At 45.8% G+C, this 17,339-nt stretch overlaps 2 protein-coding genes across 3 annotated transcripts; one reads left to right on the forward strand and one right to left on the reverse strand.

Annotated features, from left to right (window-relative positions):
• Positions 1-304: 304 nt before the first annotated feature.
• Positions 305-3,166, reverse strand: JAGN1 (jagunal homolog 1). The gene is made up of 2 exons (XM_068982753.1): positions 2,960-3,166; positions 305-1,218 (listed from the first exon to the last, which is right to left on the reverse strand). Exons 1-2 carry the CDS (start codon positions 3,046-3,048, stop codon positions 756-758), a joined length of 552 nt encoding a protein of 183 aa, XP_068838854.1. The 5' UTR covers positions 3,049-3,166; the 3' UTR covers positions 305-755.
• A 5,912-nt stretch (positions 3,167-9,078) lies between these two features.
• On the forward strand, positions 9,079-16,756 carry CIDEC (cell death inducing DFFA like effector c). Of its 2 annotated transcripts, XM_068982705.1 has the most exons (6): positions 9,079-9,106; positions 9,484-9,561; positions 10,447-10,600; positions 13,184-13,342; positions 13,427-13,611; positions 16,404-16,756. In XM_068982705.1, exons 1-6 carry the CDS (start codon positions 9,102-9,104, stop codon positions 16,564-16,566), a joined length of 744 nt encoding a protein of 247 aa, XP_068838806.1. In that variant the 5' UTR covers positions 9,079-9,101; the 3' UTR covers positions 16,567-16,756. The 2 variants fall into 2 exon arrangements, with proteins under 2 accessions (XP_068838806.1, XP_068838807.1); XM_068982706.1 differs by lacking the exons at positions 9,079-9,106; positions 9,484-9,561 and adding an exon at positions 9,634-9,641.
• The last annotated feature ends 583 nt before the right edge of the window (positions 16,757-17,339 follow it).

Here is a 17,339-nt window from a genome sequence, read left to right on the forward strand (position 1 = left end):
AATATCCAGTCAAAAGACAAGCCCATAACCCAAGCTGCATAAATGAGAATGGACCATTTTATAGGTGGAGGTTGACCTTATGGCACATGGTAGCTCCTGCCCATCAGTTGCAGGGTTTCAACCATGCTTTAGGTTCCCTATGCCCAGTTCACTTCCCTGTGGCCACTGCCAGGTCTCTCAGGGAGCCTCTACCTACCTCCAAGTGTCTAAGGCCATCAAACAACACACTTTTCACATTCTATCAAATCCCCAACACAAGGCACAGGGGGGACTAGGCAGTTGTAACTTTATTGAGGTTCTTTTTAATTAAAAGGTTTCACAGTAGAGACCAACGCCTACAGGGGGAGCAGCGTCCCAGATGTTTCCTGCTCCATGACCTACTGATTAAAAGAGAATTTGACTGATTTCCCATCTCCTTCAGTTTTGATGGGAAGGGGTGATGGATGGAAGTGGAGAGAATGACCAAGAAGACATCAGGATGAAAAACTCAGAAGGACCTCAACTTCAACCAGCCAAAGTTTGTTTCACAGCTGTTGATCACCCAGTTCCACCAACCAGGAATAAATTAAACAGTTCCACCACCAGCTGATGGTAACAGAAGGGGCTCTGCAGAATTCAGGCTTCGTTTGCACTAGTCGCCAACATTGCAGCTGCCAAAATCACCAAAGGAGATTTTAGAGCAACTCCTTTACCCTCTCAGTTCACTGGCTAAGAGGCCCAGGCGTCACCTCATACAGCAGTCCATCAAGCAGGCTTCATTTACGCTTCTTCTCCTGTGTGCTCGTGAACCAAGAGTCTAGGAGCTTCTTGCTGTAGTATAACTGCCAGGCGTGCACTTGGACGGCCAGCACCAACACCAGATACATGACAGAGACGGCAGAAAAACCAAAGAGGAAGCGGTAGGCCTTGCCATGGCGGTAGAGTTGCTGTGCAGCAGGGAACATCTCCATGCTGCCATAAATGAGGGGAGCGATGGAGAAGAGCCCCATGCTGATCATGGAGAGCACCAGGTAGCTAATGTTGTTGCGGGGGAAGGAGAGGAGGCCCAGGAGGGAGGGTACAATGCTTAGCAAATAGGGGTACTCCCACTGATAGGGCATGGCCACCTGATCATGAGACAAGAGCCTCAAGTGTCCCACGCTCATCTTGGCAACCAGCAGCAGCCATAAGACCAGATGCACGTAGATCAGCTTCTTGATTTCATACTTGAGGGTCACACTGTGGGGCAGAGCAGAGGGAGAAGTATCTTTCATTCAGAGTTTTCTGACACCAGCTGTATGTCAAGCAATTGTACTGGACACAGGGATACGGATATAAATAAGGTATAGTTCCTGCCTGGAGACTGGGAACAAGGCAGAGGAAGAAAAAGTAATTACAAACGAACTGGAAAAACTCTTGTAAATCTATGTTGCAAAATATATGGGATCACAGAAAGGAGTAATCAATTCCGACTGAAATGAGTTGACTGAGAAGGCTATCTAGACAAGGGTGATATCTGAGCTAGGCTGAGAGGTAGGTGGAGATAGACATTCTGAGCAGAGGTAATAGCATGCAGGCAAAAAGGCATAAACATTTGTGTTCCAGGAGAGTAAACAGCTGGGTGTGGAAGGACTACACTGTGGCAGGGAGGGGAGTATCAGGATATGAAGTTGCAAAGACTCTGACTCAGTCATTTTAAAGACAGAACAGTAACTCAGGGCTGTGTTCACAAAGAAAACTCTGGGGAATTTCCTGGCGATCCAGGGGTTAGAACTCTGCGCTTTCAGTGCCAAGGACCCAGGTTCAACCCCTGGTCAGGGAACTAAGATCCTGCAATCTGCACTGCGCGGCCATTAAAAAAGAAAGAGAACTCTGACCGTAGCATAAGAGTAGAGCCTATAGAACAAGGTACTGGCAGCAAAGAAACCAACTCAGGCTGTCCATACTTCTTCAGGTAAAGTAAACCTTTTTCTTCTAAAGTAAGCAAATTTTCTCTTATTCTTTGAATTTTCTTAGGTCCTAGATATATCCCCTTCACATCTCCAGAGGGCAGAGTTTCTGCTCTAGACAGGCATGAAAATGCTAGCGTGGGTTGTGAGGTTCCCTTGAACAAGGGTCTAAGCATAAGAATAAAGTGAGGTTCCAAAGAGCTTGTCATTCTTTAAAACTCTGGAAAAAAAGATGTGGAAAAGATTCTGAGAAACTTCAGTGGATTTAAGGAACGAAAACCTCTAAATTAAAAAATATATATATCATAGAAAGTGCAGAAAGGTGTGTGTGTGTGGTGGGAGGGGGATCAGTCACACGTAGACTTCAAGCTCCATGAAGGCAGGGACCAGATTTGTTGTTTGTCAATAAATTTTTACTGAAGGTATAACATGAATACGAAGACCAGGGCTGTTTTCGCTATTATATCCTCAGTGCCTAACACAATGCATGATGAGTAGAAGGAAAATAAATATTTGTTGAATGAATAAACGAACGCAGAACTATCCCTTACATGATCGGGGGGGTGGGGAGGGGTGTTCCATAAAATTCGTTTGAGGCAAAGTCTCGACGTTAGGGTCCACACCCCAAAACGACCCAAAATTTAACAGCCACCGCGTACTGGGCAGACTTCTGTACTAGATTTTATGTTACATTCTCACGAGATTATTGGCTCACCAATTCTTCCTCAAGACCAAAAAGGCAGCTTAAACTGAGGCTCAATTAGGAGTTAGGTTCCCGAGGTCGGAGAGCCGGGCCAATATAACCACGACCCACGGCCCGGACTCCCTCGAGGTACAAGGGGATCAAGGGGTGGAACTCACAAGAGTGACGGGGCTTCCCGGGATTGGAGGGGCGGGGCGGGGTGGGGGTCCTGGACCGTGCCAGGTGGAGGGGACTTGGGAGGTGCCCGAGGGCGGGCTGAGGAGCAAAACCCTGAGACCAGGCCGGCGTTGCGTCTCTGGCCCTGCGGGCTCCTCGCCTCACTTCATACCTCATCTGGTAGTGCATGGCGACGCGCTCCCGATGCTGAAAGTCGCTGCCGTCAGTGCCGGCCGCTCGCGGGCCTGCCCGAGACGCCATCTTCCCCGCCCAGACTCCTGGAGCCCCTCAAGCCGACAAACTGCCGCGACTACTGCTCCGAACTGCCTGCCGACCCTGTTCGTATTGCTTCAGCTCAGCCAACCCAGCAGTCTAGCGCTTCTTTGAAGACAACTTCCGGCCTCTCTGTCTCTGGAGGACCAACTCTGTGGTCACGTCCCTGCGCACGCGTACGCGAGCGTTTCCCGTCTCGGCTCTGCCCTGGGCCTCTCTCCCCATCCTTTGGAGCGCTCAGAAAATTAACTCCTAGTGTTTGGGGGTTTTGCCAAGGGCTGAAGCTGATTCTCCAGTCTCTCGAGCACTTTCACTTCCTTAAGCTCGAATTCAAGTTTCAGACTTCTCTGTCTCCACTTCTCAGATGGGGAAACTGATGCATGGAAGGGATCTGTGACTTTCTCAAGCGCATGCAACTGCCACATTTGTTTCAAAGTATCTCCCCACAGATTAATCTCTGCAAGAAGAAATGGCAACTTTACAGTAGAGAAACCTGGCAGGCACCCCGTTAACGAAATACTTCCCCACGAGTGAGACAGATTCCTTATGCCTCCTGATACAACTGAAGACCAACATTACTTATGTGTTGATAGTGAAAGTCGCTCAGTCGAGTCCGACTTTTTCGGGGTAGCCTTTCTCTTCTCCAGAGAATCTTCCCAACCCAGGGATCAAACTCAGGTCTCCCGCATCGCGGGCAGATTCTTTACCAGCTGAGCCACAAGGGAAGCCCAAGAATACTACAGTGTACCCTATCCCTTTTCCAGCAGATCTTCCCAACTCAGGAATCGAACAGGGGTCTCCTGATTGCAGGCGGATTCTTTATCAACTGAGCTATCAGGGAAGCTGATAGCTTATTTGATATTTCTGCCCAAAATACTTGGCCAGAATCTAATCATGAAGAGACGGACAGATAAGTTCAAATTGAGAGACATTCTACAAAGTAACTGGACTATACTTTTTAAAAATGTCAAGGCCATTAAAGAAATTAGGTAGAGGCAGAAAGCAGAACAGTGGTAGCCAAGGACTTGGGGGAGGCGGGGAGGCGAAGGAATGGGGACTTGCTTCATGGATACAGACATGAGAAAGATGGAAAAAGTTCTGGAGGTGAATGAGGTGATGGTTGCACAACTGTGTAAATAAATTTCATGCCACTTAACTATACACTTAAAAATTGTTAATTTTATGTTATGCACATTTTACCACAAGAAAAAATACATAAAATAAGAATTTCAAAATTACATTTACTGAAAAAACTGAAGCATCTTTTCATATGTTGAGTCGTTGGCATTTCATTTCCCTGAACTGTGTTCATATTCTTTGTCCATTTTTTCAACTGTACTGTTGGTCTTGTTGATTTATATATATAGATAGCAGAGAGAGAGAGAATCTCTTGTCTTTAATATTAGTTGCCATATGTTTTTCCTATGTATTGTATGTCTTTTGACTTTACTCATGGTGTTACAAGTTTAAGATGCAGAACAGTTTTTTAATATGGTTGAATATATAATCTTTTCTCTTTTTCTTGCTTCTCAATTTTGAGTCATAACTGGAGTCCTCCAAGGTGTTCAAATAATTTTGTGCATTTCAGCATTTGAGAACTGTTAGGTAGGTAGAATAGGGAAAAGGAGTCCAATATGGCGGTGGCTAAAAAAACAAAGAAGGTCCGAGGACCAGAGTGAAGATGTCAGGTAGAACAAACAGCACTCCTGGCTAAGCCCAATTTGCATAGGGCAGGCCCAGATGGAAGAAAAAACATATAAAAGGAGAAGCCAAAGCGCTTCCCCCCACCCCCCACGGCGGGCACTCTTTCTCTCTCTCTCCCTCCCCCACGTGCTCCTCCACTCTCTTCTCTTCAAGTCTTTGGGTTGGCATGCCCTCACACTTCGAGGATGGATTCTCCTGCTATCTTCTAACTAAAATAGAGCTGTAACACTGATTTGCCTAAGAGCTATAACATGGTTTGTGCAAGACCTGAGAGCTGTGACGCACCGAGGGCTTTAATGTCCGTCGCTCCAAATCTTTGTTGTGATGAGACCAAGAACCGAGGAACACTCGCGTGACAGAACCATGCTCAGAAATCTGCCTCTGCAACTAGAGGTGAGCTCTAAAGAGACAGATATGAACTGAGTCAACCCATGTATTTGGCAAAGGGTAAAACTCAAGAAATACTTGCTGAGTACATAAATTCCAAATGATCCAAAATCATCCTCTTCTAAGCACCATGAAGACTCCTCAGGGTAACTCAGCAATTCTTCACCACCCCCACCCCACCCCTCTGGCTTTAGCTTGCGCTTATCTTTGTTTTTTCTGTGTGTGATTTCCACGTCATCAGACTGCCTCTGAGTCATCCATTGGCTTATCATGAGACACTAAGCACATGCTGGATGTTCAATAAATATTTGAGGCATGAATGTTCTAGGGAGGGGCCCTAACGGTTTCCCCAGAACTTCTTCCCTGAAGTGTCAGTACTTTTCTTCTGCTCTTAGTCTGCCTTAAAGTTTAGTGATTTGTGTTCCTGTCCCCTCACCCTGCCCATTCCCTTCTCAAATCCTTTGCACTGATGTTTCCTTTGCTTGAATGCCCCCACCCCATCCCAGCACTTCAAAAGACTGGCTTCCAGTCGCAGGGACACAATAGACTGAATGTTTGTGACCCTCTGCTCCACACCCATTTGTATCTTGAAACCCCCAATGTGATGGTATTTGGAGGTGGGATTTGGGGGAGGTGGGATTGTCCTTTAGTTCCTAAATGGTATCCAACTCTTTTGTGACCACATGGACTGTAGCCCACCAGGATCTCTGGAATCTGGCAGGCAGATTCTTTACCACTAGCCAACAGGGAAGCCGCAGGAGGTGGGATTAGTGTCCTTATGAAAGAGATTCCCTTGCTCCTTCTACCAGGTGAGGACATGGAGAGAAGACAGTGTCTGGGAACCAGCAAGAGGGTCCTCACCAGACACTGAACTACCAACACCTTGATCTTGGACTTGTCAGCCTCCAGAACTACAAGAAGTAAACTTCTGGTGTTTATAAGTCACCAATTTATGGTTTTCTGACTAGCAGCCCAAACAGACCAAGACACTTCAGATCTTCAAAAAAGTGACTTCTCACCAGTCATCATTGAGCGGAAAGCCCACCTCTGCGGTCTTTCCTGAGCCCATAGGCCAATCTAGCTCTCCAGCCAGTTGCTGTCACATCACTTTGTGTTGTTTTCTTCCGAGAACATCATTCTCTGAAACCATCTTGATTATCTGCATATTTGTTCATGGTCTGAGTGCCCCCTTCCTCCAGGAATGTCAGCTCCTTAAAGAATGTGATAAGGTTGTCTTGTTTCCTGCTGTATTCTCAGCCCCAGGGAGGGGCAGTATACAGTAAATGCCTAATAAGTATTTGGTGAGTGAATGAATAATGGTTGTCTGCAAGCTTCTCTAGGGAAGGATTTAGATGTAAGTAATAAAATGATGATGATGATAGCTATTTTTTAAGCCTGAAGGGTGCATTAAGCTTTGTATCAAATACTTTTCATGATTATGTAGGAGCTATTTTTAATCCCTATTGGTCAGATCCAACTGATGCTTAGATGAGTTATATCACACAGCTAGTGCTGGCTGCTGGTTTTCAAAATGGGGTCCCTAAGTAGCCACAGCTTCAGCATCACCTTGGAACCTTGGAACATCACCGTGTAGTCAGAAATACACGTTCTTAGGCCCCACCCCAGACATACTGAGTCAGAAACTCTGCGATGAAGCCCAGCAATCTGATTTTTAACAAACCTTGCATGTGATTCCGACTCACTAGTGTGAAATATCTATCGTTAAAAGAAAGATGAGGTTGAACCTCTTTTTTAAAAACGGCTTTATTGAGAGAGAATTCATATACCACACACACTTAGGCAAGTACAGTCTATTGGTTTTTATCATATTTTCAGGGCTGTGTAACCTCCAAATAGATTTGGTGCAATCACCAAAATAGACTGGGATTAGATTAATAAATTAAAACATTTTTTGTCTCCCTTAAGAGAAACCTCATACCCACTAACAGTCCCCATTCCCTTTGCATTCCCCAGCCACAGCTCTAAACAACCACTGATTAATTTTTTGTCTTTATGATTTTGCTATTCTGGACATTTCATACAAATGAGATGATACAAACAAACATTAATATGTGATCTTTTGTGATTGGCTTCTTCCACTTTGCACAACATGTTCAATGTTCATCAATGTACTGTAGCAGCATATATCCTTTTGACTGACAAATAATATTCCATTTATGGAAACACCAAATTTCTTTGAACACCTTTTAATGCAAACATTTGGGTTGTTTCTACATTTTGCCTGTGATGAATAACACTATGAACATTCATGTATAAGTTTTTGTGTGGATATAGATTTTCATTTCCCTTGGAACTTCAAATATAACTCCAAATATTATGTATACACAGAACTGCTGGGTCACAGATCTTATTCTTAAGCACTACACATTTCAGCTGGTGTTAATTATTATTATTAAATCCTCTGCTATTATTAAATAATTATGTTATCAGTAACACCAATATTTGTTTATATCTATTAAATATCTCTGTTGCAAAGCCCTTCACTTGTATTAATACAAATCCTTACCTTAACCCTTTAAGATAGGAATCATCATCCCTGTTGAACGGGTGAGAGAGACTGGGGCTCCGGGAGGTTAAGGCAACTTGTCTACACTCAAACAGCTGATGTGAGTAGAGCGGGGATCACAATTCACATTGGCCTGTTTCCTGTGCCCTCTGTGCCCAATGCCATGTTCTGGGCCATACCCTGCCCCAAAGCTTTCAAAACACGCCTACACCCTTCCTTTTTGGCTTTTTCTGGAAGTGAGGTTGGCCTGCCATCCCAAGGGTAAGAGCTGCACACTCAGTGCCCATGCTGTCTTCCAGCTGGGGCTGAAGGCCAGGGGAGGGGCTGCCCTGGGAGCTGGAAATAAAGTAGAGGGAGGGTTGGGCTGAGCAGGACAGGATTGGAAGGTTAGGAGGCTGTGAGCCGGAGGTAAGAAGTTTTATATTCTGGGTTTTTTCATTTGGGTTTGGTTTTGGCTCCTAGAGAACAGGTGAGGTGGGGCTTGGCAGCTTTGTGATTGGGGGTGAGGAGTGAGGCTGGAGCAAGCTGAAGGGCAAAGTGCTAAGTCAGGGCAGAGGGCTTTCACAGTCAGGCTGGCCTGGAGAGACCCCCATCTTGTCAAAAGGAGACTAGGGAGGGGCCTGTGCACCATATACTCCTTGAGCCCCTTGCTCTGCACCAGGCCCGGTCTGCGCTGGGGTGGGAACAGGAGAACATTCCGGGGTGAGGCACCCAGGGAGAGGTCAGAGGGACTGGCAGAAGCGGACACTAAGGCCCACCTGGCTGGGGAGAAGGAAGTAGCAGGATGGAGGGGAAATTCTGTGAGTGATCACAGAATGCAGTGAAACTCAGGCTTCAAGGCTGCAAAGCTTTAGCCCTGGGCTGGAGGGAGGCAATGCTGGTGGAGGAACTGGCTTCAGGAAGACCTGGATCGGCCAGGCTCAGGACAGAAGGGCTGGCAGGTCATCCCAGGGCTGTCGGCTAGAGCTGTGCCGCCCAGGATGGCTGCCAGCAGCCCGCAGCCCTGATGGTTGTGTACATCTAAACCAGTTAACATTCAATAAGATTAAAAATCCAGCTTCTCAGTCATACTAGCTACACTTCAAGTGCTCAATAGCCATGTTAGGGTAGCAGCTCCAGTATTAGAACGGATATAGAACCCACCATGGTAGAAAGTCCCTTTGGCCAGTGGGAAGCCTCAGGAGGGGTTTGGATTGCTCAAGGACCCATTGGGAAGAGCAGCCTTAGTCTATGGGGTGCCTGGCCTGGGAGGTCTCTGGACGACAGGTGAGGGAAAGTCCCCAGCACTGTGAGGTGGTGTGACTAGCCTCCTGCCAGCGTAAAGTGGACTCTGTCCCCAAGGGCGGAAACTAACTGAGCAGGGCCTCTTCACTTCGACTTGGGATCCCTAATCAGTGTGACTGGAACCAGGGGTCAGAGAAACATGGAGTGAGTGGTGCCGGGGAGGGAGGCGTGGCTGCTGAGGGGGGCTGAGCCTGGGCACTGAGGGGATCTCCAACTTGGTCACGGTGGTCTACTGGGGTTGAACAGAAGAAGCTGGGGGAGGTGTGTATGAGCTGAGAGGGGAAACCAGAGTGGAGGCCTGATGGATGGAGGTGGGGTTGCACGGTTTCAAAAAACAAGAGGGGACTTCCCTGTTTAAGACTCCCAACTTCCACTGCAGAGGGGGTGGGGTTCGATCCCTAATCAGGAAACTAAGATCCCACATGCCCAGTGGGGTGGCCAAAATAACATTAAAAAAAAAAAAAAGACAAGAGAGAGAAGCCGCTCATCCCTCACATGGGCTATCTCTGCTTGCTTTCCAGGCCCAAAACTATCCAGCTGATGAGGATGGAATACGCCAAGAAGTCCCTCAGCCTTCTCTATCCTAAGTCCCTCTCCAGGTAAGGAAAGCCAGCTGGGGAAGGGTTAAGGGGACCTAACGTGCTCTGTAGGGCAGACCTTCTGCAACCTCGATGGCCATGTAAGTCACCTCGGCTTCTTGTTCAAATGTGGATGCTGATTCAGGAGGTCTGCAGTGGGATCCTTCCACAATTCCCCAGGAGATATTAAGGCTGCTGCCTCTTCCCAATCCCCATATCACACCCTAAGTAGAAACAGGGAGATACTGCTTGAGATTTTGATTCTTGATCTCACTTAAAATTCACCACAACTTTGAGAAGCGGGGATTATTTTGCCAGATTAATAGTCAGGGAAACTGAGGCACAGAGTGGGCACTCTGTTGGAGCAAATGTGTAGTGAAGCCAAGATTTGAACTTGGGTTTGCCTGACTCCAAAACCTAGGTTCCCTGCAGTCCTTTGGTTCTCCATTGTGTATCTGAGTTCAAACTCTCTTATACTGATCGCAGCTTTGCCATTTCATCTCACATTACACATGATAAGGAGGCAAAGAGAGGAAAGTGGTAATTGGGCAGAGGTTGGGCCATCTTCTGTCACTGGCTACTTGTCACAGTCTGAGACCCGGCAGCATCAATGTCACTTGGGAACTCATTACATATGTAACATCTCAGACTTCACCCAGACCTACTGAATCAGAAGAGCCTGCATTTTAACAAGATCCCCAGGGGACATATATGTCCACTAAAGTTTAAGATGCACTGATCCAGCAGGCTTTTAAGGAAGACTATCCAGAGCAGACTAGGTGGATAGTAGGGGAAGAGGAGCATGCTGAGCTGAGCCTAGAGAACTGGGGAGTGAGTTACCCTGTGGTGGGGTGAGAGCTGGAAGGCAGCGGACAGCTCATGCTGATGCTCCGTTATGGCTCCCAGGTACATGGCAGTGAGCACTTCGGTGGTGACCCAGCAGCAGCTGTCAGAGCCCAGTGCAGAGGCCCCCAGGGCCCGGCCCTGTAGAGTAACCACTGCTGACCGGAGTGTGAGGAAGGGCATCATGGCGCACAGTCTTGAGGACCTCCATGTCAAGGTAGGGATGGGCCTGCCTTCTCACAGCTCACCATGGGGACCTTGGTTGACAGCTGGCCCTGACAGCTGCCTCTGGCCTTGGTGTCATGAGGTAGGACTTCAGTAGGGATGGAGTTCATAAGAAAAATATGCTCTGAAAAATACCTCTGGCCTATTGTTAGTAACAGATGGTAATGTGCTGCCACCCTCCTGTCACCAGACAGACAAGACTCCAGACGGGCACCACCAGCCTATTGAAGTTGCCATCAGAAAGGAAATCTTGGACTTCCCTGGTGGTCCAGTGGTTAAGACTGTGCTTCCAATGCAGGGGGCCTGGGTTCAATCTCTGGAGGGGGAAGATCCCACATGCCCCTTGGTGTGGAGAAAAAAAAACTTTTGTAAATTGAAAAAAAATGAAAACTATTGATCAGTAAGGTTCCAGAGAGGAAACCAAGGACACATAATACTTGTGGGTGGGAGTAACAGTGGGCAAGAATGACACCCTTCCCCATGTCCACGCTCCCCCTCCACGTGGTTGGGAGTAACTTGTCCTAGTCGTTCCTTCTTTTTTTTTTTTTAATTTTTTATTTATTCACCTTTGGCTGTGCTGGGTTTTCGTTGCTGCACAGGCGTTTCTCTAATTGAGGCAAGCAGGAGGTACTCACCAGCTGTGACGTGCAGGCTTCTCGTTATGATGGCTTCTCTTGCTGCAGAGCACGGGCTCTAGGCTGCTTGGGCTTCAGTAGCTGCAGCACATGGGCTCAGCAGTTGCAGCTTCCGGGCTCAAGAGCCGAGGCTGATAGCTGTGGTGCATGGGCTTAGCTGCTCCACAGCATGTGGGATCTTCCCAGACCAGGGATCAAACTTGTGCCTCCTGCACTGGCAGGCGGATTCTTTACCACTGAGGCACCAGGGAAGCCCCTAATAGTTCCTTCTTATAAAGACACCTTTCCTTCTTAAAGCCACATTAGGATTAGGGCCCACTCTAATGCCTCACTTTAATGTAACTACATCTGTAAAGACTCTATCTCCAATGATAGTCACATTCTGAGGTACTGGGATTAGGACTTCAATATATGAAATTCACAGGGATACCATTTGGCCCATAATACATACAAATCAAGTGAATATAACTGAAGGTCCAGAAATAAATCCATGTATCTGTGGTCAATTGATTTTTGACAGAATGCCAAGGTTATTCAATGGAGAAAGGGCAGTCTTTTCAACAAATGACCAAGTCAATGGGCTATGCAAGTGCCAAAGAATCTAGTTGGATCCCTCCCTCATATTATGTATAAAATTAATTCAAAGTGGATTAAATACCTAAATGCAGAGCTAAAACTATAAAATCCTTAGAAGAAAACATAGGAATAAGAGTACATAACCTTGGTTTCTTAGATATGGCACCAAACCTCGAAGTAACCAAAGGGAAAAAGTTGGACTTTATCAACATTAAGAACTTTTGTGCATCAAAGGACACTAACGAAAAAATGAGAAGATAATCCACAGAATGGGTGAAAATATTTGCAAAACACATATCTGATAAGGGTCTAGTATCAAGAATATATAAAGAACTCTTAAAAGAGGATCTACTTGAAAATGGGCAAAAAATCAGAATAGATGTTTTTCCAAAGAAGATGTACAAATGGCTAATAACTCATGAAAAGATGCTCAACATCCTTAGTCATTAGGAAAATGCAAATAAAAAACACTTCATAACATTAAAATGGCTAAAATGAAGACAGACAATAACAAGTGTTGATAGGGATGTGGAGAAGTTGCTAGTGGGAATATTAGATCATGCAACTGCTTTGAAGAACAGGTTGGTAGTTCTCTAAGAAGAGTACACATAGAGTTATTACATGACCCAGAAATTTCAACCCTAGATATATATCCAGGAAAACTGAGAAGATATGTCACACAAAAATGTGTGCATGAAGGTGCAAAGCACCATTATTTATGATACTCAAAAAGTAGAAACAACCTCTATGTTCATCAATTGAAGAATGGACTAAAAATGTAGCATATTTATTTAGTAGAATATTATTCAGCCATAAAAAAGTAAATAATCATGCTGAAACACAGATTAACTTTGAAAACTTGCTAAGTGAAGGAAGCCATTTATATGAAATGTCCAGAACAGACAGAAAGAAGAGGAGAGGTTGCCAAGGGTGAGGAAATGAGGAGTAACAGTTAATGGGTACTAGGTTTCTCTTTGAGTAAAAATGGGATTGAAAATGTTTTGAAATTAGATGGTGGTGATAGCTGCAGAATTTTGTGAATATAGTAAAAGCCACTGGATTGTGTACTTTTCCAACAGTGAGTTTTCATGTGAATTAAAACATCTCAATTAAAAATTACATATGTGACTCCCATTATATTTTTATTGGACAGCACTATTCTAGAATATTACCCATGAAGTCAGATAAGGAATACCACGACATAGGTTCTTTGGATGGTGACCCCACATTAAGAGCCCTGGGTTTCAGTCCCATCCCATAAAACCCGGCCCACTCATTCTGTCCCTGAAGCTGGTTTGGGTCTTCCCCAAACCAGCTCTGTGGCTACGTATGACGGCAAGAGCATCACTTACCTTATTCTCCAGGTCCGGGATACCCTGATGCTGGCGTACAAGCCTTTCTTCCTGGTGCTGGAGGAAGATGGCACAACTGTAGAGACAGAAGGGTATTTCCAATCCCTGGCAGATGACACCGTATTCATGGTCCTCCACAAGGGGCAGAAATGGCAGCCCCCATCAGAACAGGTGATATCCCACCTGTGTGGGAGAATATTGGGAGCTTAGGAGAAATCCTGGAGGGATGCTAACCACATACTTGTCTTGATGCAGAGCACTCAGTACCAGCTCACCCTCTCCCGCAAGCCTGCCAAGATCGATGTGGCCCGAGTAACCTTCGACCTATACAAGGTGAACCCACAGGACTTCATTGGCTGCCTGAACGTGAAGGCAACTCTCTATGGCACATACTCCCTCTCCTATGATCTGCACTGCTCCGGGGCCAAGCGCATCATGAAGTGAGTGAGCTGGGATTAGCTGGGGCTGGGGTGGGTACACAGCAATGGGAGTGGCCCTGTCTTCTCCCATGCACCCTCAGCCTTCTGGGAGCCTGGGACTGGTGTTGATGCTGACCAACCATGACAGTTAGCATTTGTCTAGGACTTCATGGCTGCGCTCGTGTTTTAGTTTATAGTAGTGTATACCAAAGGGATTCATACACTCCTGCTGGTGGAATCTGGATACATTTAGCTTTCCTCATCACCTTCCACTATAACAACTATTTTTCAGCTAAAGTAGTAACTTTTCCTAAGAAATCTTCTAATCAACTTTTAAAAAGTGAACGTGTCAAAAATTTTATTGAACCCAGTTAAGGAGAGAACCAGCAAGAAGTTACAATCAGTTCAAAATCCTACCCATGTATAGATTCATCAAGAATGCTGAGCTAAATTTATAAATACAAACTTTGATTTTTCCATGGGTGTGGAAGGGATGAAATAAGTGTCCTTCCATAGATCAGAATTAATCTGCAGTTTATAGGTAATAGTCACTTATATGTCTGCTGCTGCTAAGTCACTTCAGTCATGTCTGACTCTGTGCAACCCCATAGATGGCAGCCCACCAGGCTCCCACGTCCCTGGGATTCTCCAGGCAAGAACACTGGAGTGGGTTGCCATTTCCTTCTCCAATGCATGAAAGTGAAAAGTGAAAGGAAGTCGCTCAGCCATTTCCAACTCTTTGCGACCCCATGGACTGCAGCCTACCAGGCTCCTCTGTTATTAAAGTACAGTTATGGTGGTGGTTCCCAAATTCAGTTGCTACAAGTAGTGCTCTAGAGAACTCTTACCCCATTAAGCAAATGTAGCCAACTAGTTCAAAACCACAAAGCTGGCCTCTTGCCAGTTAGTTCTGACAGATGCCACTTCTCCCAGTTGCTTCATTTAGTGTTTACTGAGCACTCTCTATGTGCCTGACCCTATGCTGTGAGCTAGAGACGCAGGGATAAACAAAATGTCAGAGCAAGCTCCAAGGGGGCAAGAATTTTTGTAGCCTCCAGTTCCTTGCCGAATGCTGTATCAGCTGGTACCACAGCAGTAATTCAAATAATGGGAGAAGCAATGAAGATACATATGAATTGTCATTCACAGTGGGCTTCTGAGAAATCCTACTCTGGGTCTCCAGAGTTCTGCCAGAATGTATGAGGCTAGAGCATACCAGACCTTTTTGGCTTCCCGAGTTTCTTCTCTGCATTTCCAGTCTCCACATGAAGGACCTGAAGCTGCGGTCAGCCTGCCACAGACGACACTCAGTGGTGGGCTCAGGCCTGGTTCTGTGGCAAGAAGTTCCATTTTCCTCCTGTCCCGTATCATGTCTGCTCTTGACCTGGGCTTGCTGCCAACAGACTGCAGGTTGCAAAATCTAGAGCAAGAAGTTTCAGTCTTTAAACTCGGACCATCTAGGGCAAGTGGGACTCTCTGACCTAAACACAGTAGGCGTACTGGTACTGAAAAACAAGAATGATAGCAAGCTGGAATCCCTGGAATGATTTAGGGGTGTCAGTAAGTGTTTTTTCTTTAATGGTGGTAAAATATACATACCATAAAGTTTACCATTTTAACCACTTTTTTTTAAGTATAAAATTCAGTGACATTAAGTACATTCATAATATTGTGCAACAGTCACTTGTACATACATTTCCAGAACTTTTCATCATCCCAAACTATAACTCTGTACCCATTAAATACTAACTCTCTATGTCTGCCCTGCCCAGCCATACTTACCTCTGTTCTCCTGTCTCTGTTAATTTTCTTATTCTAGGTAACTCATGTAAGTGGCATCATCCAATAGTTGCCCTTTGGTGTCTGGCTTATTTCACTTAGCGTCATGTTTTCAAAGTCCATGTTGTAGCATGTGTCAGAATTTCATTCCTATCTATGTCCAGATGGCTAGTTTGAAGCCTCAGATCTCTAATCTGAGAAATGGGTATTCTTCTCAGGTATAGCCTTTAAATTTCTGAAGGATTTTCATGTACAGATGTTCATGGTTCGAACTTTCTGTCCCCCTCCACCTCAATCATAAGTTCATTTATTGAGTGAAGGTTAACAGCAGACAGATTTTAATATCAGCCAGGAAGAATTCATTTTCCTTGTGTTTTCTTCTCCTCGCTAGGACTAGACACCCATATGACCCTCTTTCAAACAGATTTGGATAAGAATTTGGTTAGTCAAGCATTCAACCACCTAGTCTTGACCTCATGTCTCCCCTGTTCTTCTAAATATCAGGCCCTGTATTAAATGATTTATATTATTCCAGCCTCCTTAACCCTGTTGGGGATCAAAGTGGTGTGACGCAGATGAGGGCGTTGCAGCTCAGAGCTATAGTAGTTTGCCAAGCTTGTCACAGCTAATGAGACTGGATGAGAAATCAAGCCTGTCTGACTGGAGTCCTGCTCTCAGTGGGAGATCTTCACATCCAGCACTCTGAAAACCACCTAGATTGCAAACGTCTTGGTAACACGTCCATCTAGAACAGAGGTGATGAATGGGCAGAGTTATGTGATGCAGATCCATCTGGCTGATCCAAAGTTATCAACAGTATTAGAAAGACTAAAGGAGCTTGAATTTTGCAGGAGAATACGCAGACATCTCAGTTAAGGCAGACCCTGTCCCATCTGCTGAGGGAAGGCAACATCTGTTCTATTTGCATATCACTCTACAGTTTATGAAACGGAGTCTGGGGGAGCAGGCATTTAGAAGAGGCAGGAAGGGGTTTTCTTGGCATTTTGACCCTAATGCCTTTGCATTCCACCCAGGGAAGCTCTCCGCTGGGCCCTCTTCAGCATGCGGGCCACCGGCCATCTGCTGCTCGGCACCTCCTGTTACCTGCAGCAGCTCCTGGATGCCACAGAACGGGGACAGCCCCCCAAGAGCAAAGCCGCATCCCTCATCCCAACCAGTCTGAAGGTGCTGCAGTGAAAGCCCAGCCAAGGACCAGACTGGGGACCCCATGCTCAGCCGGTAGCACCCACAAGCTTGGCAGCTAGTGAGCTTCTTACCTTCCCACATCTCCCTCAGCTCTATGGGACCATGAATGAGGAAGTGGAGGGAAGGGCCTGAAACCTGGGCTGGGCCTGCCAAAAGAGAACGGAGGGCTCTTGGCCTGGCCTGGCTCCTTCCTGCCCCAGGTAGCTTAGCGGACTAAGACTAGTCACCAGCAGGCAATGGCAGGAAGGCTGCCGCTCAGCAAGCTATCTTCACGTGCTACACTTTCATTACACTGCCTGCCTCCCGGCCTCCCATCCCAAATGAACAGTCAACCCACTTGTGTAAGATATTAGAGAGGTCACAATAAACTATATATGCTGATACATTTTCTGTGCTTCTGTTCTTTGCAAGGTGAGAGTAGGGTTCTATCTGGAAAGGTCTAAGGGAAGAGAGAACTCTGTTGTCAAACCATTCTCCATAATGTGGATTAGGAAACAGCACTTTTCCCACAAAAAAAACAAAAACAAAATTGCAGTTAATTCTGAAACTAGTACTAAACTTAAGTAGACTGTATAACCAAGATGGTAAGTGACAGTTTCCAAACAAATTTGCCTACCAGAAGGGCTTTGATTGGGAACAACAAAAGACCTAGAATTGCCAAAGCACTAAAAGAATAAAGCTGGAGGCATAACCCTCCCAGACTTCAGACAATGCTACAAAGCTACAGAAATCAAAACAGCACAGCACTGGCACAAAAACAGACA

The sequence above is a fragment of the Capricornis sumatraensis genome, chromosome 10 (genome assembly GCF_032405125.1).
Source record: "Capricornis sumatraensis isolate serow.1 chromosome 10, serow.2, whole genome shotgun sequence".
NCBI lineage: Eukaryota > Metazoa > Chordata > Mammalia > Artiodactyla > Bovidae > Capricornis > Capricornis sumatraensis.